General features: G+C 41.3%; 1 protein-coding gene across 8 annotated transcripts in view; it reads right to left on the bottom strand.

Annotated features, from left to right (window-relative positions):
- Positions 1-25,624, bottom strand: part of cnot1 (CCR4-NOT transcription complex, subunit 1) — a 325,223-nt gene that overhangs the window by 165,441 nt on the left and 134,158 nt on the right. For all 8 annotated transcript variants that reach the window (XM_069900952.1, XM_069900955.1, XM_069900953.1 and 5 more), the window contains 4 exons: positions 20,591-20,718; positions 18,135-18,375; positions 5,211-5,330; positions 771-893 (listed from right to left, as the gene is read on the bottom strand). In XM_069900952.1, the coding sequence (XP_069757053.1) occupies positions 771-893; positions 5,211-5,330; positions 18,135-18,375; positions 20,591-20,718 (612 nt within the window). The remainder of the gene's footprint in view (positions 1-770; positions 894-5,210; positions 5,331-18,134; positions 18,376-20,590; positions 20,719-25,624) is intronic.

Below are 25,624 nucleotides of genomic sequence, written 5' to 3'. Positions count from 1 at the left end.
AACGTTACCCTTTAAAATCACAAGTAGCAGAATTACCTGAAAATAATGGTGCAGTGTGAAAGGCTCCTGGGTTCAGTTTGCCCTGCAATTTTTCCTGTTTCCCAGGAGGGTTGGCAGTATGAAAGGGGCTATTGTCTCATTCCCTGTAGTATCACACTCCCACCAACCCAAACACACACCAACATTTATATAATGCCTTAATGAACTTGTACCTCCCATAAATTCAAAAGTACTGAATTACATCACAATTAATAGATTTAATGCACAAACTGCCCAGAGTTATTCTGGCAAAACACTACAAATCAAATATTATTGTAGTTTGTTCAATGTATCATCTGAATATGAAGAAAAATACTTCTTCCATGATTTTGTAAAAATCCAGATAGCAAATGTACACAAGTGCAACAGGAAACCTTTATAATTTGGCAAATATGTAAAGTGGCAGAGCATTATAGAATTCATTTTAATCTGATACCTGAAGTGAACATGGCTAAAATTCAGTCATATGCAAAAGACGCTGATTCAGATGCAATTTTTAAGCAGCATGACATTGCTCATGAGAAAATGATGCAAGGAAATCTGAACACTCAAAATTATTAACAAATTGAAAATGGTTTTTGTTGAAGTGTTTCACTATTATTTCAGTTTGTTGTAAACCAAGTACAAAAATTTATTAAAGATTACCCCATCTTCATTAAAAGATTTAGATCTGCAGACTGAATAGCTCACTACAACACTTAAAATTATAGCATTCAACACTGCTCCCTTACCCCATGCTCACGAATTTTATCAGTCAACCATTTATCAAGTTTGAGGTATTCTCGGCGAGATGCAAGTGCAGCAAGGTCAATTACAAAGGCAAACGGAGTACCATTTAGCAGCATAGACAAGGCCTGCATAGGAAGAGAAAGACCATCGTACAGTCACATTCTTATTTAGCTCTAATTCAGAATTTTTCAAATATCTCAAGCTTTAAAATAGTTTATAATGATAAAAGGGCAAAATGTCTTGTCCCCGAATCTGATGGGGTTCTGCTTGTACTTCAGCTGCAATGTCCAATATACAAAAATTAGAAGATGGACAAGATCATAGAGGAAATTATACTTCCAACAAATTTGTAAATAGAGTTTCATAATCTTTTACATATCATTTCAACACTTCACTGTGAGGGACATCTGCATTTAAATGCCTATTCCAGAATCTTCAGTAGCTTCATAATAGATGCCCAAGCAAATTACCCCTTCCAGTCCAATAGCCCAGTCCACCCATGACTTCCAAGCCAAGTATACCAACTTATTGCATCACTGCCTACTTTTATCATCCGAGTGCCCAGGAACACAGAAAGATAGGTCCATCAGGCTCTGACCTCCTGTCCATTGAAGACATGTGCTACCTCAAGAAGGCAGCCAACATCATAAAGGATTCCCATTGTGCTCGTCACTACTATTCACTGCTACCTTCAGGTAAAATGTTGGTTCTGTGCCTCTAAGTTCAAAAACACTTCTTTTACAATGGCTTTTAATTTACACAAAAGTGCTGGAGAAGTTCAATAGTCTCGCAGTGTTCTTCATGCACCAAAGGTGGATACATTACAAATAATTTGGGCTGGAGCCTTTAATCAAGGTTTGAGCAAAATTTAGGCAGGTGCCTGAATAAAAAGGTGGGTGGGGGGAAAGGGCAGGGGCAGGAGCACAGGCCGAGAGGCGTCACTATTATATGGGGGAGGGGATAGATCTCTGAATGGAGAGGGGAGTTGTCGAAAACTGGAGAAAAGGAGACGGGGATTGGCAAGAGAGGGAGACAGAGGAATGGCCTAGTGGAAATGGGAGAAACAAGTCAATAGGTGCCTCCAGCTCCTTTTAAGGTGAAGGGTATAGCCCCAGTAAATCGCCAAACCAGCGATTTAAGGGGGTTTCTGCCCCTGCGATGACACGGTAAGTGACACATCATGCAAACTAGTCTCCCCCATCCCCCTCCACCAACTGTCAGCCTCCCTCTCAGTCAATCGCACTCTCCCTGCTCCCGTAACATCCAACCCCTCTGCTCCCCACCACCATGGCAGTGACCCCTACCCCCCATGGCAGCGACCTCTCACCGCCACCCCCCCCCCCCACTACTCCACCCCGGACCCTGGCAGTGACCCTTCTCTCCCCTGATTACCGCAGACACTTAAGCAGGGGTTTCCCTGTGTCGCCAGCACTTAAGCAATTTTGCTGTTCAAGCAGCCAGTCGACGCGTCCTGGGTAAGTTTAACTGGTAGCTCCAAGGTAGGGCAGGGACCCAGTTAACTTTGGACGATGCTGACCGGGTCAGACTCTTTCAATCTGCCTTGTGAGTGGGGCGCTAACCGGGCAAATTGCCCGGTTAACCCCATTTTACAAGGCAGTTTGAAAGCAACTACTCTAGTGCCATCCGGTTGTAGAGTGCCCAGAAAAACTATTAGGTTTTGCTCCTCTCATTTGCAGGTAGTCTGTTTGGCAGTGCCCCCTCCACCCCACCCCATTCAGAGCTATCATCTCCCCATATCATTTCTCAGCTGTCTCCTCGTGCTCTCACACCTCTTGCCTGAGGGCCTCTGTTCCTCTTCCTGCCCTTCGCCCCACAATTTTATTCCAGCTCCTTCCTCCTTTTTGCTTATACCTTGATGAATATCTCTGGCTCAAAAGGTTGGCTATCTATCTTTATCTTTGCTGCATAATGCAAGTGGTATGACTTGCTGTGCTTCTCCAGCTTTTTTGTGTGAACTGCAATCACGTCTGCAAACTTTCTTGTTTAAATCCTTTCTAATGGCTATCAGGCCTTAAACCTCCCCTCATAACACTAATTATGGACTGCTTCGACACCACAAAAAGGACTTCTTGCACTGCAGGGAGATCAACGCCTCTTCCCATGCCCCTCCATACACATTTTTCAAAAAATCTTCCTTCTCTGTAAATTCATCCAGTGTAGTGGCCTCTACATCCCACTGGGGTACAAAATTCCATAGATTCACAACCCTGAGAAGAAATTCCTGAACAGTTTTAAACTTGTTTCTACAGTAAATTTGTCCCTTGAAAAATTCTCCCATGTATGGTAACAACTCAACACCTACCTTATCATGCAGCAATACAAAGAATGCAGATGCTGAAATCATGAGCAAACAATGAGCTCAAGAGGAACTCGGAGAAACTCAGAGAATTAGACACCACCAATGGGTAGAAATGATCAATGTTTCATAGAACAGAGAAAAAGTACAGGCCCTTTGGCCCACAATGTTACGTTCTCCACTATAAACTTACTCCATAATAATATAATCCTTCCCTACCTCACATCCATGACTATCTATTATACCAGCCTCCACCAGCACTTCAGGCAATGAATTCCAGACACCCACAACTCAGTGTTTAAAAAAAACTTACATCTGACATCTCCCCTACTCTCCTCACCTTAAAAAGATGTCCTCTGATATTGGCCAATGCTATCTGGTAAGTGTTGGCTGAATTCCAAACCCATCTGGTTCCACTCTTCTTTACCTACTCCAGTACTTACTTTTTACTTTCTAGACACCCCCTCCTCAACTGCCATGGTCTCTCCTTCCACTCTTTTCTCCACCTCCAATGCCTTTGTCATATACCATGTTGGCAACTCCTCCACCTTTTTTCTTTTTTTAAATTCACAGTACCACCTTTATTTTTCAAACTTTAGTCCTACTAAAGAACCCCGACACAAAATACTGATTATTTCTATCCATAGATGCTGTCTGACCCACTGAATTCTCGCAGTCATTGTTTGCTCATCTACCTTGTCATGCATTCTTATAATCTTATATCTTTCTCATTCTAACTTCTTGAAAAAAAAGGCAGCTCTGCCACTGGTGTGGACATTCGAGAACAAAGACACAGCACTGTTCTGAAGGGTTCACCCACATGGTAAAACATCCTGTTAGAGAAGCCAGGGTTTTAAAATAAAATCCTGCAACCACAAGGCTGTGCCCAAGATGGCGATGTCTGTGTTTGACAGTGGCCAAGTGGAGTTACAGACTCCGGGGAGCAGCAGACTGGTAAAAGGCATCAGAAACGAAGAACACCCCCCCCCCCCCCCCCATGAGGAGAAGCAGAGATGACCATACAGAATGCTGTCCATGGCAACAGACCAGTGAGGGGCTCAGCGGCTGAGGGATCCCCAGACTGCATGACTTGTGCTTGGGGGACCCACATAAATGGGTCGGCTATCACCCGCAGTCATACCCACGTCACAAACACATATCAACTTTCACTAGAGTCTAGCTAGACACATGTTAGCGACTCTCCACGTGCCCCAGAAGGCGCCATAAGAGCAGCACTCTCGTCACCTACATCGCTACATCAGAAGTGTGGATAATTTTAATAGCACCAACCCCCCCCCCCCCCCCCCCGAGTTTGAGCATTGCACTGTGCTCCCCCTTCTAACACGCTAATTTCCCCCCCTGTAACATTCGTTCTGGCACTAACTCTGCTACAAGTGTGGCAGGCTGCTATAGACTAGCTCAGAGAAACCAGGTATTGGAACTGGGATTTTTGAAGCTGCTGAGGAAAGGAGGGCTCCCAGAGGTTCTCAGGTGCTGAAGGTTTCCTGATCACAAAATTGAATCCTGAGTTCTGGTTACCAATTGATCGAATAGAAGTCTGTACAAGTGCAGAGGGAAGTGCTGAAGACGAATCCACAGACTCTCTTGCAGCAAAGGGCACCGAGCAAACACAAAAGGTGGCAGGCAGAAAACAGTAAAGGAGCCTTGAATGCATTTTCAAAGCTTCTTAGGAAGTAATATTTGGACAACCCTCGCACCCTACTTTTGGGAGAGGTAAATAGAAGATGACTGAGAACAGAGGAGAAAGTTATTGGCAGATCATAAAACATTGCAGTGATTTTATTTCAGATTCCCAGCTACATTTATGTTTTGCTTTCCAACTTCATCATTGGTTTTACATCCTCTCCTCATTCAGATCCTTTTATTTACACCTCCTCCAGATAGATCTTGGCATTCTGATTCTACTAGCAAGCCCATCTATACCAAACAGCATAAGTCTTTACCCACACAAAGTTCAAATAGATCAGTATGCATGAAAAAGCAGCATCATAAATTTTAATTGTTTTGTTTTAAGAGAAATATGCCACAAACTCTGGTACAGACATAACACCAAAGCACTGAATAAGCCTACTAATGGACATTGTCAATTTGTGCTTGTTCTTACCTTCAAGTCTTGAGCTACATCTAAAATGCGGGAGAGTTTGGCCTGATCATACTGCTCACCACGCATGTACCACTCTGCCATCGCGTGCATGATCAGTTGTCGGATTGAGGGAGACTGACCCTGTAAATGACAAAATAAACCACCATAGGACATCACACATGGTACCAAATAAAAACTTTAATAGACAGAATTTTATTCTTGGTTAGAAAGAAACATAAAAGAATTCCAATTTGTTAAATCTGAGAGACACTCTGAAGAATGTCGGACTTTAATTTTTTTTAAAATTTGGACTTGCGGCACAGTAACAGACCCACCTGCTCGAGCTAACCAAATACGCCACGCAACCTGCAACCCCCTACATCTTGGACGGTGGGAGGAAACTGGAGCACCCAGAGAAATACACAGACACACAGAGAACATACAAACTCCTTACAACAGCCCTGGAGACTTCCAGTTGGGTGCAGTATGGTACAACAGCAGCTGTCTGATATTCCTCATTATTTTACATTTCTTCCATCTATTTGGTTCATTATTTTACAACAAAAGTGTTTCATATTACTTGCCTTTTCTTTCTTCTACTTACACTTGCATTAAAATGGCTACTCGAATGGCAAATCAGGGAAGTGCCAACTAATCTGACTATGGAGACAATTATTATCTACTGAATCAGCACACTCATTAGCCCACCATTTTAAAGACATCTTGGGCCAGATTATTACTAATCTTGACCAAATCCAGAGATTAGCGGAGGAACACAGTAACGTTCGTCATCTGTTTGGCAAGAGCTGCACCCACTCATGTGACCATGTCGACAAAGTGTAAAATGCACGCTCCAGATTAAGTGAATGCAATTTGAAGCCAACAGTGAAAGTCGTTAACCTAGAAGGCAGGAGCAAACTACCAAATCTACTTATTCGGAGCTTGGCTGAAGGAGCTGCTTCCATCTCTGCCAGAAAGATACTGATAAGATCTTTCAAAGATTGGGACAGGGAGAGGGAGAGAGAGATCATTTCAATAGTAACAGTTGAGGCTGCAAAATGGCAAGCTGGCAGGCTTGTTGAAAACCCCAATTTTGAAGACAGGTTGTGAGTTCTGAGTTCAGCCTATTCAAAACCCTTGTAGTCCTTACAAGAGGAAATGGCTGGCTAGAGTGTTTCTCCTGAAATAAGGGAAACAAGAGGAACTCTATGATGACCTGGAAGAAGAGGTTATCATTTGGAAAACCCACAATGGGTTTTCTTCGGCAAGACAGTGAAGTGACTTATTGGAGCAACGAATCTCTCTCTGAAACCAACCAGACCCTTCCTGAGCGGTAACCATTTCACTTTAAGCACCAGAGCTTGGTGGAGATTCATAAATGTTGAATTCTGTGCACAGCACAAGAATTGCCTGATACCCGTGAACTTGGAGAAGTGAAAAGTGAATGAATGGACTATGAAACAACTTTCCTGAACATCTTTGGCTTGGCTTCGCGGACGAAGATTTATGGAGGGGGTAAAAAGTCCACGTCAGCTGCAGGCTCGTTTGTGGCTGACAAGTCCGATGCGGGACAGGCAGACACGGTTGCAGCGGTTGCAGGGGAAAATTGGTTGGTTGGGGTTGGGTGTTGGGTTTTTCCTCCTTTGCCTTTTGTCAGTGAGGTGGGCTCTGCGGTCTTCTTCAAAGGAGGTTGCTGCCCGACAAACTGTGAGGCGCCAAGATGCACGGTTTGAGGCGTTATCAGTCCACTGGCGGTTATCAATGTGGCAGGCACCAAGAGATTTCTTTAGGCAGTCCTTGTACCTTTTCTTTGGTGCACCTCTGTCACGGTGGCCAGTGGAGAGCTCGCCATATAACACGATCTTGGGAAGGCGATGGTCCTCCATTCTGGAGACGTGACCCATCCAGCGCAGCTGGATCTTCAGCAGCGTGGACTCGATGCTGTCGACCTCTGCCATCTCGAGTACTTCGACGTTAGGGATGAAAGCGCTCCAATGGATGTTGAGGATGGAGCAGAGACAACGCTGGTGGAAGCGTTCTAGGAGCCGTAGGTGGTGCCGGTAGAGGACCCATGATTCGGAGCCGAACAGGAGTGTGGGTATGACAACGGCTCTGTATACACTTATCTTTGTGAGGTTTTTCAGTTGGTTGTTTTTCCAGACTCCTTTGTGTAGTCTTCCAAAGGCGCTATTTGCCTTGGCGAGTCTGTTGTCTATCTCATTGTCGATCCTTGCATCTGATGAAATGGTGCAGCCGAGATAGGTAAACTGGTTGACCGTTTTGAGTTTTGTGTGCCCGATGGAGATGTGGGGGGGCTGGTAGTCATGGTGGGGAGCTGGCTGATGGAGGACCTCAGTTTTCTTCAGGCTGACTTCCAGGCCAAACATTTTGGCAGTTTCCGCAAAGCAGGATGTCAAGCGCTGAAGAGCTGGCTCTGAATGGGCAACTAAAGCGGCATCGTCTGCAAAGAGTAGTTCACGGACATATACATTACATATATGTGCGCTTAAAATTAGAAGGGGGTTAAATTGATAGTAATAAATTAAAGTTTGATCCTGTTATAATGTTTAAATAAAATTAAAAGCAAATTTTGTTTAAGTAACTATTGACGGTGAATTTCTGTTCCTGCTGAGATTTGGAGTCCTCTGGACTCATTATCAAATAAAGGATTCTTTGATTCATGAAGCTTGAAGGGGAGATCAGGATTGTAGAAGATTACTGTCCCAAAGATTTGAAGCAACACATCAAATACAGAGATGTCAGAGTTGTACAAGCATGTTTCCAAATCTTCCTTGATGTATCACCTCCATGTTACACTTTCTAATGCATACGAAAAGTGACTGTGTTCATCTTGGATCCACCTAGATGATCTCCCTACAACATCATGCCCAGTGTGAATTTCTACCTGATGACTGAAGATGACACTTGTTGCACATTTGAGGACTGGTGGCTTTCTTCACCGTGGCAATTTTTAAAAGTGAGAAAATAAACCTACTAGGGTTGTATTCATGAAGTATATTTATTTGTATTAAATTCATTAAGCTTTTTTAAATGAGAATATTGAGAATTTTACATTCCCCTTTTTCTTAGTAATGGTTCAAATTTTTACTTAATCATATACTTTAAAATTACATGATAAATTTTAAAAGAAATCTTTTAAGGTGTAGACAAAATAGAATTTGGAAGAACTGATTATATTTACATTAATAGGAATGGAGCTGGAGATAACATGTCCAGCAGGAAGATTTATTTGGGTGCAAAATGGATTGTTTTGAAGAGCTTGCTGTTGACACCTTTAACAGCTGTTTGGCTTTGGGATGGGGGGGCATTGTTTTCTCAAGGTTATAACAGCTGTAGGAATCTGTACAAATTCTTACCTTGTAAGAATTCTTACCTTGTACAATTTGGTACCAGTTTCAAATATTTGCCTCAATGCTGACACCTGGAGTCTGGATATTATTTGTGCTAATCATCTTAGAAATAATGTAAGTTGATTAACACAAATAATATCCAACCTTGCATTCCTTAGTTAGAACTCGAGGTTTGAATCTTCTGGTTAAAATGAGTGTTTTCACATATTAAACAACAAGAAATGTATATTTGTAGTTGCGATAATTTCTACCTCTTGACATGGTGGAGGAGGCAGCATTTTCATTTCACCTTTCAGGATAAAGCTGGGTTTTTGGGGGTGGGGGAAGGCCCTCGAGTCTTATTAATCAAAATATTTCTTTTGTTCATCAAAAATGTCCCATCAGATACAAATAGCCCTTACTTCATTGTTTCAGGGAAATTGTATAATAGTAGTTTTTGTTAATATTTATGCCAATAATGAATGTAGATGATGTGGGTTTTTAAAAAACTTTTATTTTATTTACAAGAACCCAAGGAAAACGAACAGGAGGAGGCCATTTGGCCCATCAAGACTGCTCCGTGAAATCTCCGAACTGAACTTTTCTCTCATCTAGTTCCAAGTTCCGGCCTTGTCCCCATATCCCATGATACCCTGACTAATTAGATACCTATCAATTTCCCCTTTAAATTCCCCTGAAGATCCTACCTTCACAAATCCATTACCCTCTGGTTAAAGACATTTCTTCTCATCTCTGTAGTAAATTGGTACTTTTTAATTCTAAGACTGTGCCCTCTTGTCCTGGAATCACCCAACAGGGGAAACATCTTATTTACATCTACTCTGTCCAATCCATTCATTATTCAAAATGTTTCTATGAAATCCCTTCTCATTCTTCTATATTCTAATGAATAGAGTCCAAGAGTCATTAAGAGTTTGTCATATGTTATCCTTCTTATTCCTGGAATCATTTTGGTAAACCTCCTCTGTATCCTCTCCAACCTTGCTAAATCCAAATGAGGTCTCACGAGTGCCCGATAGAGTCTCATCAACAGCTCTTTATTCTTGTCCACAAACCCCTTTGAAACAAATGCCAACACAGCATTTGCTTTCTTTATCGCTGATCCAACCTGGCGGTCAACTTTCAGGTTATCCTGCAGGAGAACCCCCAAGTCCCTTGAACTTCTGAGGTTTTAATTTTCTCCCAATCCAAATAATCCGACAAAATGCACCACCGTACATTTCTCTACATTATGTTTCATCTGCCATTTCTTCACCCATTCTCCCAAGCTGTCCAAGTCTGTTTCTTACCAGACTTGAATTTACAATTTCTGGTACTTGGTGTGGATTTTAAACTGTTGGTTAGAATCTGCCCCATTCATTCCTTTTTTAAACATCAAATTATGGTATTTCTGATGTTGGTGCTTTCTTTATCCAAGTAGGAGAGAGTATTCTTTTCACATGTTCATCGAACTTATTCACAAATTTATTATTTTCTTAATGATAATCAACTGACCCCACTGTCTCACTTTTGTAATTATCAGAGTACAGTAATATCAGATCATGCCCGTTGTATTATCTATGACTCTTCCTGGCCTCTCTCAATTAGAGTTTACTATCAGATAATGACTGAAAATTATGCAGGAGCAGATAACTTTTTTCTTTAATACCATATACAGCACAGAACAGGCCAGTTTGGCGTACTAGTCCATGCCGGAACAAATCCCCACCCTCCTTGTCCCATTGACCAGCACCTGGTCCATACCCCTCCAATCCTCTCCCCTCCATGTAATTATCCAGTCTTTCCTTAAATGTAAATAACGTCCTTGCTTCAACATCCTCTGCCGGAAGCTTATTCCACATCCCAACCACCCTAGTCACTGGCCTCCAATTTGACAAACAATTTTCTACCAGTATTCTCTTGACACTTCCCATCCAACCATTGCTGAATCCATTGCATTACCTCCTTATTTATACCTAATGCCTCCACCTTTTATCCTAACCTTCTGTGGGGAACTTTGTCAAAAGCTTTACTAAAGTCTAAATAGACAACATCCACAGTTCATCAATATTTTTTGTAACCCCCTTGAAAAACTCTATAAGGTTTGTTAAGCATGATCTATCCCTGAAAAAAACCATGCTATCAATCCCTGTTCTTCCAAATATTTGTAAATGCCATCCCTCAGAACTCTTTCCATCAACTTACCCACCACAGACGTCAGACTCACAGGTCTATAATTTCAAGGCTTACATTTGGACCCTTTCTTAACAGCGGAACATGAGCCACCCTCCAATCCTCTGGCACTACCTCTGTGACCAGTGACATCCCAAATATCTCTGTTAATGACCCCACTGTCTGTACACTAGTCTCCCTGAGTGTCCTTGGGAATACATTGTCCGGACCCAGAGATTTGTCCACCTTTATCTTTTTTAACACTGCCATCACTACCTCCTCAGTTATCCTTGTATGATTCATGACCTCCCGACTATTTTTCTTTACTTCAACTGCTTCAATATTTTTTCCCTAGTGAATACTGAGGAAAAGAAATCATTTAAAATTTCCCCCATCTCCTCTGACTTTTCACATAGCCTACTGTCCCTATCTACAAGGGGTCCAATTTTATTCCTCACTAATCTTTTACTTTTAATGTACCTATAGAAACCCTTTGGATTTATTCTTACTTTGCCTGCCAAAGCCTATTTGTGCCTCTTTTTGGCCTTTCTAATTTCTACACTCCTTGTAGTCCTCTTTCAATTTCTCATCACCCTGCTGTTTATACCTCTTGTACACCTCCCTCTTTCTCCTAACCAAATTTCTAATATTCCTCAAAAACCAAGGTTCCCTATGACTTCCAGCCTTTCCTTTGATCCTCACTGGGGACATATCTACTCTGTACTCTCAAAATTTCTTCTTTGAATATTCTCAATTTTTCATTTACGTCCTTTCCTGAAAAAAAAAATCACACTTCTAGTGTGATTGCAGAAAATTATTTCTCATTTTTATTGAGTTTAATCGAGAACATACAATTTTTATATTATCATATTGTACATTAATGATAGTACATGAAATCACATTCAAATTAAAAATCCCAAGTTATATAAAAAGCAAATTGAATTTCAAACTAAATTTGATTTCCTTTCAATGTATCCGATTGAAAGCCAAATGTTGAAGAGTAAGAATCAGTTTTATATTCATGGTGATAATCTGTTAAACTCTTAGTTGAGGTTTTGAATCCAAGAAGCGAATTACAAAAAAATTTTTAAAAATCAAAAGAATAGCTAACATGATTACAGATCATTCTGATATAAATGATATATTCAGAAAATTTTATTCCCGACTTTATACTTCTGTATTCACAAATGTGAATAGTTTCCTAGATTGTTAAATATTCCCATGCTTTCTTTGGATGACCAAACGAGACTAGATAAGCCTATATCACAGGACGAAATAGCTGCTGTTATTTCCTTTCAAGTTTATGGAAAAATCAGTTTAATTATCTCAGTATTTACAGTTACAAAGAATCATAAGCATCTTTTTGAAGAAAAATTTTCTTGCATTTGTTAAAGTCTTTAACACAAGGGTCACCCCTTTCTGTATCTTTGGATGGTTGTATTAATTCTTTTAAAATAAACATCTCACCTACATTTTTCAATCTATACCAATTTTCATTCCCAAATTGTTTTTTTGATTCACTCGTCTCGATTATATTGTCTTCTATATGGAAGGATAAATGCCCTCATCTAAACAAAGTTCATCTTCAAAAATCTAAATGGGAACAGAGGCATGGAGCTACCTAATTTCAGATTTTATTATTGGGCAATCAATATATGCAACCTTATGTTTTGGTTATATTTTCATAACTGAGTGAATGGTCCAGTATGGGTAACAATTGAACTAAAATGTACCATTTTTTTTTCATAACCATTAGGCAAAATATTAATCCCAAATTTTAGAACTTTGCTATTTTATTTCAGGAACGAATTCCATTTTTTATTTAGTCATACAACGTGGTTTGTGGATGGAGCTTATACGTGATAAAAAATTTCTTTTTTATGTACCTTTGTATTCTCTTTCTCTTTGGCTTGGCTTCGCGGACGAAGATTTATGGAGGGGTAAATGTCCACGTCAGCTGCAGGCTCGTTTGTGGCTGACAAGTCCAATGCAGGACAGGCAGACACAGTTGCAGCGGTTGCAAGGGAAAATTGGTTGGTTGGGGTTGGCTTTTTCCTCCTTTGTCTTTTGTCAGTGAGGTGGGCTCTGCGGTCTTCTTCAAAGGAGGTTGCTGCCCGCCGAACTGTGAGGCGCCAAGATGCACAGTTTGAGGCGATATCAGCCCACTGGCGGTAGTCAATGTGGCAGGCACCAAGAGATTTCTTTAGGCAGTCCTTGTACCTCTTCTTTGGTGCACTTCTGTCACGGTGGCCAGTGGAGAGCTCGCCATATAACACGATCTTGGGAAGACGATGGTCCTCCATTCTGGAGATGTGACCTACCCAGCGCAGTTGGATCTTCAGCAGTGTGGATTCGATGCTGTTGGCCTCTGCCATCTCGAGTACTTCGATGTTGGAGATGAAGTCGCTCCAATGAATGTTGAGGATGGAGCGGAGACAACGCTGGTGAAAGCGTTCTAGGAGCCGTAGGTGATGCCGGTAGAGGACCCATGATTCGGAACCGAACAGGAGTGTGGGTATGACAATGGCTCTGTATACGCTAATCTTTGTGAGGTTTTTCAGTTGGTTGTTTTTCCAGACTCTTTTGTGTAGTCTTCCAAAGGCGCTATTTGCCTTGGCGAGTCTGTTGTCTATCTCCTTGTCGATCCTTGCATCCGATGAAATGGTGCAGCTGAGATAGGTAAACTGGTTGACCGTTTTGAGTTTTGTGTGCCCGATGGAGATGTGGGGGCGGCTGGTAGTCATGGTGGGGAGCTGGTTGATGGAGGACCTCAGTTTTCTTCAGGCTGACTTCCAGGCCAAACATTTTGGCAGTTTCCGCAAAACAGGACGTCAAGTGCTGAAGAGCTGGCTCTGAATGGGCAACTAAAGCGGCATCGTCTGCAAAGAGTAGTTCACGGACAAGTTGCTCTTGTGTCTTGGTGTGAGCTTGCAGGCGCCTCAGATTGAAGAGACTGCCATCCGTGCGGTACCGGATATAAACAGCGTCTTCATTGTTGAGGTTTTTCATGGCTTGGTTCAGCATCATGCTGAAGAAGATTGAAAAGAGGGTTGGTGCAAGAACGCAGCCTTGCTTCACGCCATTGTTATTTGGATGCACTATATGTGCTTTTATATTTTAGAGTCATATAATTTGTCATTATTATTGTGCATTCCATAAATGTTTTGTAGATGCATGTTATCTATGTAAAATCAATATTAAAAAAGACAGCACTGGATACAAACCTGGGTCATTGGTGCTGTAATAGAACACATTAACTGTGCCGCCCTTAATTCCCATCACTATTATAAACCGTTGCACTTGTCGGCATCCATTCGTCAGTGAGTAGTAGCATATATTTAAATCATTCTACAGACAGATGGAAGATCTACAGTACACTTGTGTGTCATCCTACAATAGTTACACCACAGATTCAATTTGCAGCCAGGTAGTTTCCTCCAGTTTCACTTCTGTTGCACATTGGGAAACCACTTCTCATCATGATATTGTTTTCTCTCCACTTCAAATTTGGCTTCACCCTGTTGAGATGGCAAGCCCAGAGCAGATACCACTATACTCAGGCAATTGGCTTTGATATGTTTGTTGGTGCCACTTAACACCAAGGATGTGCCTCGAGTCTGGTCGTAAGGAAGCCTCCTTACGAAAACACCATTACAATTTGGCATAAACTCAACGGTCAAATTGGCGTTGGGGGGCCTCTCACCCAAAACACCCCTAGCTCAAAATTGATAATAAAATTCTAGAAACTTGGTCTCATAATCAGATCAAATATAATCAAAGATTGTTTACAGCAGGGACAATTTATGGCATTTTAACAAATCAGGAATAAATTTGGAGTTTTAAATACATCCTTTTTCTGCTATCTTCAGTAAAGATCTTATTTAAGGGATAAAGTAGGCCCAGCTCTAACCTTACCACAATGTAATGAAATAGAAACTCTGGTTCAAAAGGGAAAACAAAGAAATTTATTTCAATAATGTATTTCTTACTTCAAGGGCAAGATACATCAAAAGAGAAGTGAATCAGATTTAGGTTTAGAGATTTATCCATTTTGCTGGTCTGACCTTTGTCAGGACAGCATGAACAATACAATTAATGCTGGCGCAATATTTTTTAAACATCAGCTGTACATTACTCTGCAAAAATTAAATACTTTGAAATCTGATTATCCAATTCTTGTTTTTGATGTGGTCAAGATATAGGGACCTTTTTGCATTCTATCTGGAGTAATGGAGGATTAAAACCATGTGCCCAGATGCATTTTGCTTATGTGGAACTGACGACACTGGGGCCACACTCAGGTCACCTTACTTTCAGAACTAGCAGATGTAATTAAACTCAGCCATGGGGATTTATCTGAAGATACACTTTGAAATGGAATTCCACTGTGAGGCCCAGAGAAAGCAGTTGTCAAATGCGACACTCTGAAATTGACGAATTGGTCACAACCTGTCTTGCTCGAGAAGTTTTAATAAGTCTTTGTATCTACGAGATAAACCAGGATATCATAGCATCCTGGTTCCATAATAATTAATCTTCTAAATTGTAGAATGGTATGCTCAGTTTTGATTTTGACTGACAAATGTTAGAAGGAGTAGGCACATGATTAATTATTTTTGGGGGATATAAACCTGTGGTCCTGCTGCTGAAGTTTAGACTCTCTAAGGGGTGGGAACACTCCTTGTCAAGAAGGAAGAACAGCCAGAGTCCGAGCCACATCCCGGTCAGGGGAGGTGGGGAAGCTGACAACCTATAACAAGTGCGTAGTCATTGCCTCGTTTTGGCAGTTGGGACCAGTCCAAGCGTTGTTAAATATAGTTGGGAAGGGCTTGCATATTGTAGTGTGAAATCAGCTTTTGAATTAGTAATAAACATTTGTATAAACTGAACTATTCTCAGTGTGTGTGTCTATTTTCTTTCAGTAGCTCAAACACTGTGACCAATCTAAAATGAACAAAATGAGAGGTATAAGTTTACCCAAGACACCTGGTCATGCCCTAACGCAAGATCCTTCTGGGAAGATTTGGGGAATCCCCTGGAACAAATTATCGGAATTCGATACCGTCACATGCCATAATTGTTTTTATTGGGGAAATTAGCAGATATAAAACCTAAAATGAGGCTGTCAAAATATCATTTGAAATTTGTTAAACTCTCTTTAGCAGTGGCCAGGAAATGAATAGCCATTACTTGGAAATCTGATTCCCTACTTAGTCTGACCCTTTGGAAGTAAGAAATGCATGGTTGTGTTCCCCTGGAGAAGATTACTCACCACCTCAGAAATTGTTACAACATGTTTTTAAGAATATGGAACCTGCATTTAAGATATACTAAAGTTGACCTTTGTTAATTTCCCCCTCTAGTCTCCAATATCACTTTCTCCAGTATCCCAAGTGAAGTTAATGTTAAGGCAATTGACTCCTCCCTTCAGGGAGGAGTACGGTCTGGATGAATCATGTAATGTTTCATCTGTATGTAATTAATGCTTTTTGAAAAACATGATTTTGTTACATTATATGGGAGAATTATTTCTTTTTTCCCCCTTTTCCTTTGGGGAGACGGGGTCTTTCTCTTTTTTTAAAAAATACTTTAAAAAATGTTAAACCACAAAATATTGAAATAGATTCATATAATGATTTAATAAAGAATATATATGGAATATATAACACCCCCCCATCCCCCCTCCTCCCCTCCACCCTCACACCCTCCCTCCCAAACGCCAAAGATAGAAAAAAGAGAAAGAAGGAGATCAAAACCAGCAATCACTTAGTTAAATGCCACAGGTTAGAGTAACACCACCAAAATGCATCATAGAAAGTTCAAAATTTTAAACCCGGATAATCCAAATAAGGACTCCAAACTTTACAATAGAAAAAAATAATTGAATTCTATAGTTTGGAAATTTTTGTGGAAAGATGGTTAGGTATCTTTACAAAAATTAACTGGGAGGTTTACAACTTCCGAATTTTCAAAATTACTATGGAGCAGCACAATTGAAATGTATTAATAGAATGTTTGATTTTGGTAATCCATCGGATTGGGCTAATATTGAGTTAACTAAAATTGCTGAAAAGAAAAAGGAGCGATTTATTTATAAATGGAATTCTAAGTTATTATTTATATATAACACCCATTTTAAGACATTTAATTGAATTATTGAATATGATAAATGAGGAAATAGGTACCCAGGGGAAAATTTCAGCAAAGACACCTTTATACCAGAATAAACTTTTTCCTTTTATGCTTAAAAATCAACTTTTGAAAATATGGGATCAGAAAGGAATTACAATTGTACAAGAAGCTGGTTATTTAATATCCTTTCAAAGAATATGAAATACCACAAAGTACTCTTTTTTGTTATTACAAAATTAGAGCTTTATTATTAGATGATTTTGGACACACACTAAGATTGTCAAGGCAGTCAAAATTTGAAATCTTTCTTATGGAAGGTGGGAAGAAAAAATTTGTATCTGAAATATATTCATTATTATAGAATAAAATACCTAAGTTAGATTTATATAAATCTAAAGTGGGAAAAAGATTTAGGGATAATAATTGATCAGGCAGATTGGAGAAATATATGTAAAGATAGTACATCAGCTGTATTTAACTCCTAAAAAATTCAAGAGATACAATTTAATTTTTTCAGATTTATGCTTTAGGTGTCATAAGGAAGTAGGTTCTTTCCTACATTCTACTTGGATATGTGGTTCAACTTTTTTGGACACAACTTGGTTTTTAGAGAAAGTTCTTAAGAATAAATTACTGATGGAACCAACATTTTTTTTATTACATGTTAAAATATTGATCTTGAAATTGAGATTAACTAGGTATCAAATTGCGTTTTTGAGATTAGCTTCAGCTGTAGTGAGAAAATGTATATATTAGTTGGAAAAATAAGGTTGATTTAAGTCTGCATCAATGGCATGTGGGTTGAGAGCAAAGGAAAACATTGGAAAAGATAATAATAATTTTTCTCTCTCTTTTCCTGTTTTCAACTTTCCTATTCAAGGACCAGCATGGTGTGTAATTTTGTATTATAAACAATAATCCAGAATTTGATCATTGTGACCATGGATTGATTTGTCTTTCTTTGTTTATCAACTTGTACTTTTGTTCTGTTATTTCATAGTATATCTGAAAAGATTCTTTGATTTTGCTTTGTAACTCCATGTTGATTGAAAATCCTTAATTTAAAAAATTAAATAAGTATTTGCCTTGAGTAACACTACAGAATGGCAGTGGCACACAACACTGAGACATTAAATTCTACTTAAAAGAATCTTCTGAAACCATTCCACTAACTGAATTAAGGTTGTGTGTCAAATGGAATGACACTAACAACTAGCAAAAATGCCAATGAATCCTTTAAGTAAGTAAGCATAGACACCATGGCCCCAACCTCTGCAAAATTAAAGCTTACCTGTCCGTGCCATGCATAGTGCAAGATAATGGCAGAATTTGGATGATTGCCCAGGAAAATTGGCATCAGTGTGGAAATCAGCTCATGGCGCAGAGTGTGCCAGGTTGGGTTGATCTGGAGCAAGGCCAGTACCAACATATCTGGACAGTGTTTGATAGGAAAGTTAAAGAGCTGTTTGACCTGCTCGTACTGTCCGAGCTCTGAAAGACGTAGCAAGGTCTCAATGAGATCCAAGCTTTTCCTGAAGAGAATAAAACTGAGTTAGCAAACAACAAAAACCAAAAAAAAAATCAAATCAGCAGCATGTTCCAGTGAACAGTGGTCTCCCTTAAAAAGAATGTTCCCAATACTATGTCTTCTCCGGTAACTCATTCCAGATCACTATCACACACTGGGTGCATAAAAACATATCCATTAGATCTCCTTTTAATTTTTCCCCTCTCACATTAAACTGTGTCCTCTAATTATATTCCCATGAAAAGAACCACCCACCCTATTCATGTTCCTGATCACCCTCTTGCGCACCAGCGAGAATAAACCCAGCCTATCCAATCTCTTTGGACAACTACAGTCCTCCATTCCAAGTTCAGATTAATTGTCAGAGTACATACATGACATCACACACAACCCTAAGATTCTTTTTCCTGCATGCCAGCAAAGTTCTACTTATTGGTCATGCAAAAACTGTTTTCAAGAAAAGACACGTATAAAAGAGAAATGTAAATATGGAAGTGCAAACAAATTTTACAATACAGAAAATAAATATGAATATTAAATAATGTGCAAGGTAAGAGTCTTCAAATGAGTCTGAGTTTGTTGTTTAGGAGAATGATGAATGAGGGATAACAACTGTTCCCGAGCCTGGTGGTACAAGACTTGTAAAAACAAAGCAATGATTAAAGTAAAAAAATGCTTAGATGGTGGCGGAGTGCATGGCAACTATACTTCTCTGATGGCAGCTGATAGAATAGAGCATGCCCTAGCTGGTGTGAATCCTTGATTGCTGCTGCTAATAGCAATGTTCCATGTACATTTAATCAATGGCAGGGTGCTTTACCAGTGATGTACTGGGCTGTATCCACTACCTTTTGCAGAGGTTTCTGCGCCCCCATACTAGGCTGTGATGCAGCCTGTCAGCACACTTTCTCCTGCACACAAGTTTTGATTTCATACCAAACCTTTGCAAACTCTGGAGAAAGTAGAGGTGGAGACATACTTTCTTCACAAATGACATTTCTGTGCTGGGTCAGAGAAAGGCCTTCCAAGATAGTGACTCCCAAGAATTTGAATTTGCTCACCCTCTGACCCTCTGATCCCCCCCAGTGATCATCAGATCGCACACCTCTGGTTTTCTCTTCCATAATCAGCTCCTTGGTTTTGGAGACATTGATTGTGAGGTTGTCGTTGGTGCACCGATCAGCCAAGTTTTCAATCTCCCTCTTGTATGGTGACTCATCATACCCTTTTATACAACCTACCACCATGATAACCTCAGCAAATAGTCTTTAAACATACTAATCAGACAAATTACATTCTCATCCAAGTCATTTATACATATTACAAACAAACATTCTAGTACCAATCCCTACAGCACATCACTTGTTTAAAGACTCCAAGTGAGAGAAACTCCATCATTCCAATTTCGGACCAGCTTGTTGACACACATTTGATCCCTTGTTGTCAGAAGGTGGCACTTCGGTTCCAATTCAACAATGTGAAAGGTCATAATATTCATTTTTTTAAAAATATATCTTAAATTTCTCCTGTTTCTCTATGCATGCCATCAAAATCCTTCCAATAAAATGATTCCCAGAACCACATTCAAAACAGTTTCTGCAATGTTTGGTGCAAATTTTTGTTTTCATTTCCAATGCCCAAGAACCAAACAAGTAACTTCATCAAAAATATTGTTTTATTTCTGCCAAATTGCATAATATCTACACTATTTAGGTTTGATGCTTTCCTGAACGAAAAAAAAAAGATCATATTAAACAGGTGTGACAGAACTGGATGATCTAGGGAATTTTAATTATACAGAGACTGGCTTGGTTTGTGTTTTCTTCTTTGGACCAAAGGACTTTGACCAGAAATTTAATCGAGTTGAAAATCAAGTCTAAATGGTGCACAGGAAAGGCCCATTTCTATTTGCCATGAGATTATTGAATGGGGAAAACAATTTTCTCCCAAAGAAATATGTTGGTCTGAAACAACAAGTAAGCAATTGAGACAAAAATACTTATTTACTAAGTACAGGAATGATCTACGCACTCAAGATCAAGAGCTGGAAAAATTCAATTGAACTAAATAGCAACTTCTGGACAGCACGAATATGACAAACCAAGTGACCTTTTTTCTTTGCCTTGAATTTCTGCAATTCAAAGCTGTCCCACGTAAAGAACTTTCGTAGCTCTGTCCAGCATCTCATAAGGGAGAACAACTTCAAATGAGGTACATACCACGTGGCAATTTCCCGGTTGTCATCCTCTGGAGGGGCTTTCAAGATGTCTGTCACAACCGTATGACATGGGTAGTCAGCAAAACAGAAGATATCTGGATTCATTAACGAGTGTTGAATAAAGGAGAGCTTCATATATAAAAAAAGAACAAGGACTAATTCAGTATTTCAATTCTATCCATGACAAACTAACCACATCTCACCTTTTTAAAACAAAGTCCCGAATGAGCTGTTCATATCCTGTGTATTGAACTTATCACAAGCCAGTGAACAGTTATCTCTCTCCCCACCTCAACACACACCTTCTTATTGAGGCATGTGTCCAATTTCTGGCATTCCTGGTGAAGGGCCCAGGCCCGAAACCCTGACAACCTGTTGCTTTTCATGGATGTTGCCTGACCTGCGAAGTTCCTCTTGCACTTTTATGCTGTCTTAAAGAGTTACCTTGAAATGGAATGTTAATAAAGTGGGATGTTTTTGAAAATGTGCCGATGAATCTTGGACATGTACATCTGCTAAGAGTGAATGGTTGGGCATGAAGGTGTTGGGAAACTTGAACGATGAGGGAAATTAAGGATCTGGTCAAGAACAAGGAGGCGACACAAGGCAGTTATAAGAAGTTGGAATTAAGTGTATAACTGGAGGAGTTTCGGGGATGGTGCTAGCTAAAAAAGGAAATCAGTGCAAAAGGGGAACAGGAGATAATTCTGTAGATATAAACTTAAGGATAATGCCATGAAATTTTAAGTACAAAGGAGGTAACAGCTGTGCTGCTGTAGACCAGGAAGAGCTGAGAGCAGAGATAGCACTCCCCTGCAGGGGAGTGTAAACCAGGGAGAGCTGGGAGTGGATACAGCGCTTCCCTGCAGGGTCCAACTGCCCACGGCTCCGTACAGGCTTAAAACAGCCTGCTAAAGAGCCAACAGTGTTTTACTTAAAATCCTACGACAACAGGGTCTGAGCCCGATATGGCCCACCGTGCGTTCAGCCATGGGTTCGATGGGTTGCAGACTCCGGGTGAGCTGTGGACAGGCGCAGGGCACCAGTAAGAGGGAGAACATCACCCGTGGAGAAGGAGAAGCAGAGGAGATGATCCCAGGGACAATGACCATGGTGACGGACCAGCAAAGGGCTCTACAGCTGAAGATCATAGATGGCATGCTGTTGGCGACTTGTGAGTGAGGAAATCCCATAGGCTGCAAATTCATGGCAATTCGAGGTGAAAGGACTCACACCAGACTGCGGTCTGCTGGAAAATGGTTCATGAGAACCAGGGATCAGAACAGGGATTCAAAAGGATGCTGAGGGCAAGGAGCGCTCCCAAAGGGCTGAAGGCTTCCTCATCGTGTCGGAGGTTTGATATGGGGTCAGACTGCCAATGGTTTGAACTGGAGTCTTGTGCAACTGCAGAAGCCGCGGGAGCACTGGAGGTGAATCCACAGACACTCAGTGACACTTGGGGTCTCTCTTTTTTCTCTGAATGTAAGGGCCGCTGGACAATGTTAACACTGAATCTTTGTCTGCCTTATGGTAGATTAACAGCAATTTCATGTAGTAGTACATCTGTACTTGGGGCAGTCAATGGTAGCATCTTGATAATAGTCAGTATTATGGTCGCAGAGGTGCTGAAGGTCCTGATGTGTGAAGATAGAAAATTTCCTGGCCCCAATTAGATATATCTGAGCACAATAAGCTAGAGAAGAAATTGAGGGTGTCTGGCTGAGATTTGAGTTGTCATTAAATACAGATGAGGAGCCATAAGACTGGAGAATGCCAAATGCGCCTCTATTTAAAAAGAGCAGCAGGGAAAAGCCTGGGAACTATGGCCCGCAAGTCCAATATCTGTGACTGGAGAGTATACTGAGGGAGAAGATCTACACACACAGGCTAATTATGGGTCGTTAGCACAGTTTGGACATGGGAGGTCACCACTCACAAATGAGTTTTTCCTGAAGATGTGACCAGGATTGAAGAGGGCAGAGCTGTATTGATGGATAGGTTGATTGAAAGGCTTTTGGCACATTAGCCTTCGTCAGTCAAGAGTATTGAGGATAGAAATTGCAGCTGTAAAAAATGTTGGTAAGGTCTATTTAGAACAGTGGTTTTCAAACTGGAGAAAGTACAGAGAATATTTACAAGTATTTTGCCAAAACTCAGCTATCGGAGTTATAGGAAGTGTTTCAGTAGACTAGGGCTTTATTCGTTGGAGCACAAAAGGATGAGGGGTAATCACAGGGGTGTAGTAGGCCGAGCTGTCGCAGCTTAGGATGTGCCAAATCACAATGGTGTACTCACCCAAAAAGATGCCATTGGCCCTCTGAGGTCCTGGCAGCAGACACATGCGCGGTCAGGTGGTACACGGACGTGCCCTGATGTCACTTACTGTTTTGGGCTTCTGAACCGGAAGTGACGCAAAAGAGGGCGGATCGTGTGATTAAAGGAATTCTACTGAGAACTGAGCAGATGCAACATCGGTGACCCTGACAGGTTCCAATGACATTGGAACATTTTCAACAAGTTGTTAGCCATGCAGGATGCTGCATCAGCTACTATTAATGCTGTGGGTGGGGGTTATTCTCCTACCCTTTTGGGCTCACCAGCCAAAGATTTGGCTTCAGCTAGCTGAAGCTCAATTTAACCTGAGAAGCATCAACTCTGAAGATACCAAATTCTGGCATGTGATTTAGCACCCTGGATTCCGCTATGGCTGCAACGGTGAGCTGGTATCTTGACAACTTACCAGCGGACCAAAAATCTACGCAGTTCCGTCGATTTTTACTGGACACGCTGGAGCTCAGCAAGCACGAGCATGGTATTCGGGGCCTGAATATGCAGGAGCTTATGATAGAAATTATTGCACTCGCTAATGGCCACCCTGATTGTTTTCTACTTGAGACACTGTTTCTGTCCAAACTCCTGGTATATGTTTCCTCTGCCATCATTGCAATAGACTTCAATGACCCACATACAGTCACCCAGGAGGCTGAGAGGCTGTATGGCCAGTTCCAGCAGAGCACGGTGCACATACAACCAGTAATATACAGCAGGTGCTGTTCCAGTACCCTATGCGCCTCCAGAACTGTGTGCATCTCTGACCGTCCTGATAAAAGAGACTGGTGTTTTTATCACTGCCATGGATAAAAAATACCCAAAGGTGTGTGCCTCCATGTACTTATCCAGCCAATCAGGCAGAGGATCCAACAAGAAACGACATGGCCGGCCGTTATTAGTGACTGGTGCTCGAAATGGCCTTCTGTACTTGTGTGACTGCCATGATCAAAGAGAATTTCTGATTGGCACAGGTGCAGAACTCAGCCTAGTGCAGTCCCTGTTCTTTGAGAAAACGCACAGGACCAAGGTGGCCCCATTGCAGGCGGCCAACGGAATGTCCATCAACACTTTCTGCACGTGCCAAGTTACCATCAGTATGGAAGCCACGACATTCTGTTGGAACTGTGTGATCGCTGCAGTGGGTCAGGCCATCCTTGGCGTGGACTTCCTCAGAGCATAAGCTGTTGATGGATGTGAAATGTGGTCAGTTAGTCCATGCCACCACATTTCAGACATATCCCTGGTGTTCTGGAATTGTTCCTTTGCCTCTCTTGGAGTACACGCTCTTGTACACTGCACTATTGGCCAAGTTCCTGTCACTTTTGGCCACCAGTTTGCGCAGCACTTCGAATGCCCATGGTGTGGAAAATTACATCCAAACTACTGTTCATGCCAGGGCAAAGAGACTCCCACCTGACAAATATCTTCAAGCTAAAATGGAGTTTAAAGCTATGGAAGAAATGGGAATAATCTGACATTCAAATAGCCCTTGGGCATCGCCCTTGCATGTGGTCCTGAAGCAATTGGGCAGTTGGCACCCATGTGGTGATTACTGCCGCTTGAATGATGTTACAGTTCCAGACAGATACCCTTGCCCCATACAAAAAGGACTTTGCTGCTTGCCATCACGGCTGTCAGATCTTCTCCAAAGTGGATCTGGTGAAAGGATATCACCAGATTCCAGAGCACCCAGCGGACATGCCAAAAAACAGCCATAATCACACCATTTGGCCTATTTGAGTTTTTGCACATGCCGTTTGGCCTCAAAAGTGCGGCCCAAACTTTTCAACGGGTGATGGATGTCATTGGCAAAGACCTGGACTTTGTTGTTATCTACCTTGACGATATTCTTATTGCCACCCCAGATGTTCAGTCACACAAACACCATTTGTCTCATCGGTTTCAGTGTTTGGAAGAATATAGCCTCACATTAAATCCAGCTAAGTGCCAATTTGGCCTCACTGCCATTGATTTCCTGGGACATCACACAATACCCGAGGGAGAAAAGCCCCTTCCACAGAAGGTCGACACCATCCAGCACTTCCCAAGACTAAAGGGTTTCAGGAATTTCCGGGTATGGTGACGTTTTAATCACCATTTTGTTCCAGCTGCTTCTTACATATTGCGCCCTGTTTGTATTGCTGCAGGGCAGACCCAAGGACATTCATTGGACCCCAGAAGCCAACTCTGCATTTAAGGCAGCCAAGGTTGTGCTCGCAGATGCTGAATTGCTGTTGCATCCTGATATTTCGGCCCCACTGGCGCTCACTGCAGATGCCTCTGATAGGGCGGTCATTGCTGTGTTGGAACAGTTCATTCAAGGTCATTGGCACCTTCTAGCCTTGTTTAGCAAGCACCTCAGGCTGCCGGAACTCAGATCTAGTGTATTTGATAGGGAATTATCTGGTGGTGAGCCATTTCCGATATATGCTGGAGGGCAGGCCGTTTACAGCCTATACAGACCATAAGTCTCTGGCGTTTGCCTTCCAGGAGATTTCTGATCTGTGGAACACCAGACAACAGCGGCACATATTTTATTTCAGAATTCACCATGGACGTCCAGCATTTGGAGGGGAAGACAAACTTTGTGGCTAACGCAATGTCCCGACCATCCACCCGTACACTTAGTGGTGGCCTCAATGTTGCGAAATTAGCCGAAGACCAGTTGGCAAATCAAGAGGTGCAGAGTTACCGGACTGCAATC

Source organism: Narcine bancroftii, chromosome 10 (assembly GCF_036971445.1).
Source record: "Narcine bancroftii isolate sNarBan1 chromosome 10, sNarBan1.hap1, whole genome shotgun sequence".
NCBI classification, from domain to species: Eukaryota; Metazoa; Chordata; class Chondrichthyes; order Torpediniformes; family Narcinidae; genus Narcine; species Narcine bancroftii.
This window is presented reverse-complemented; position numbering and strand designations above follow the sequence as displayed.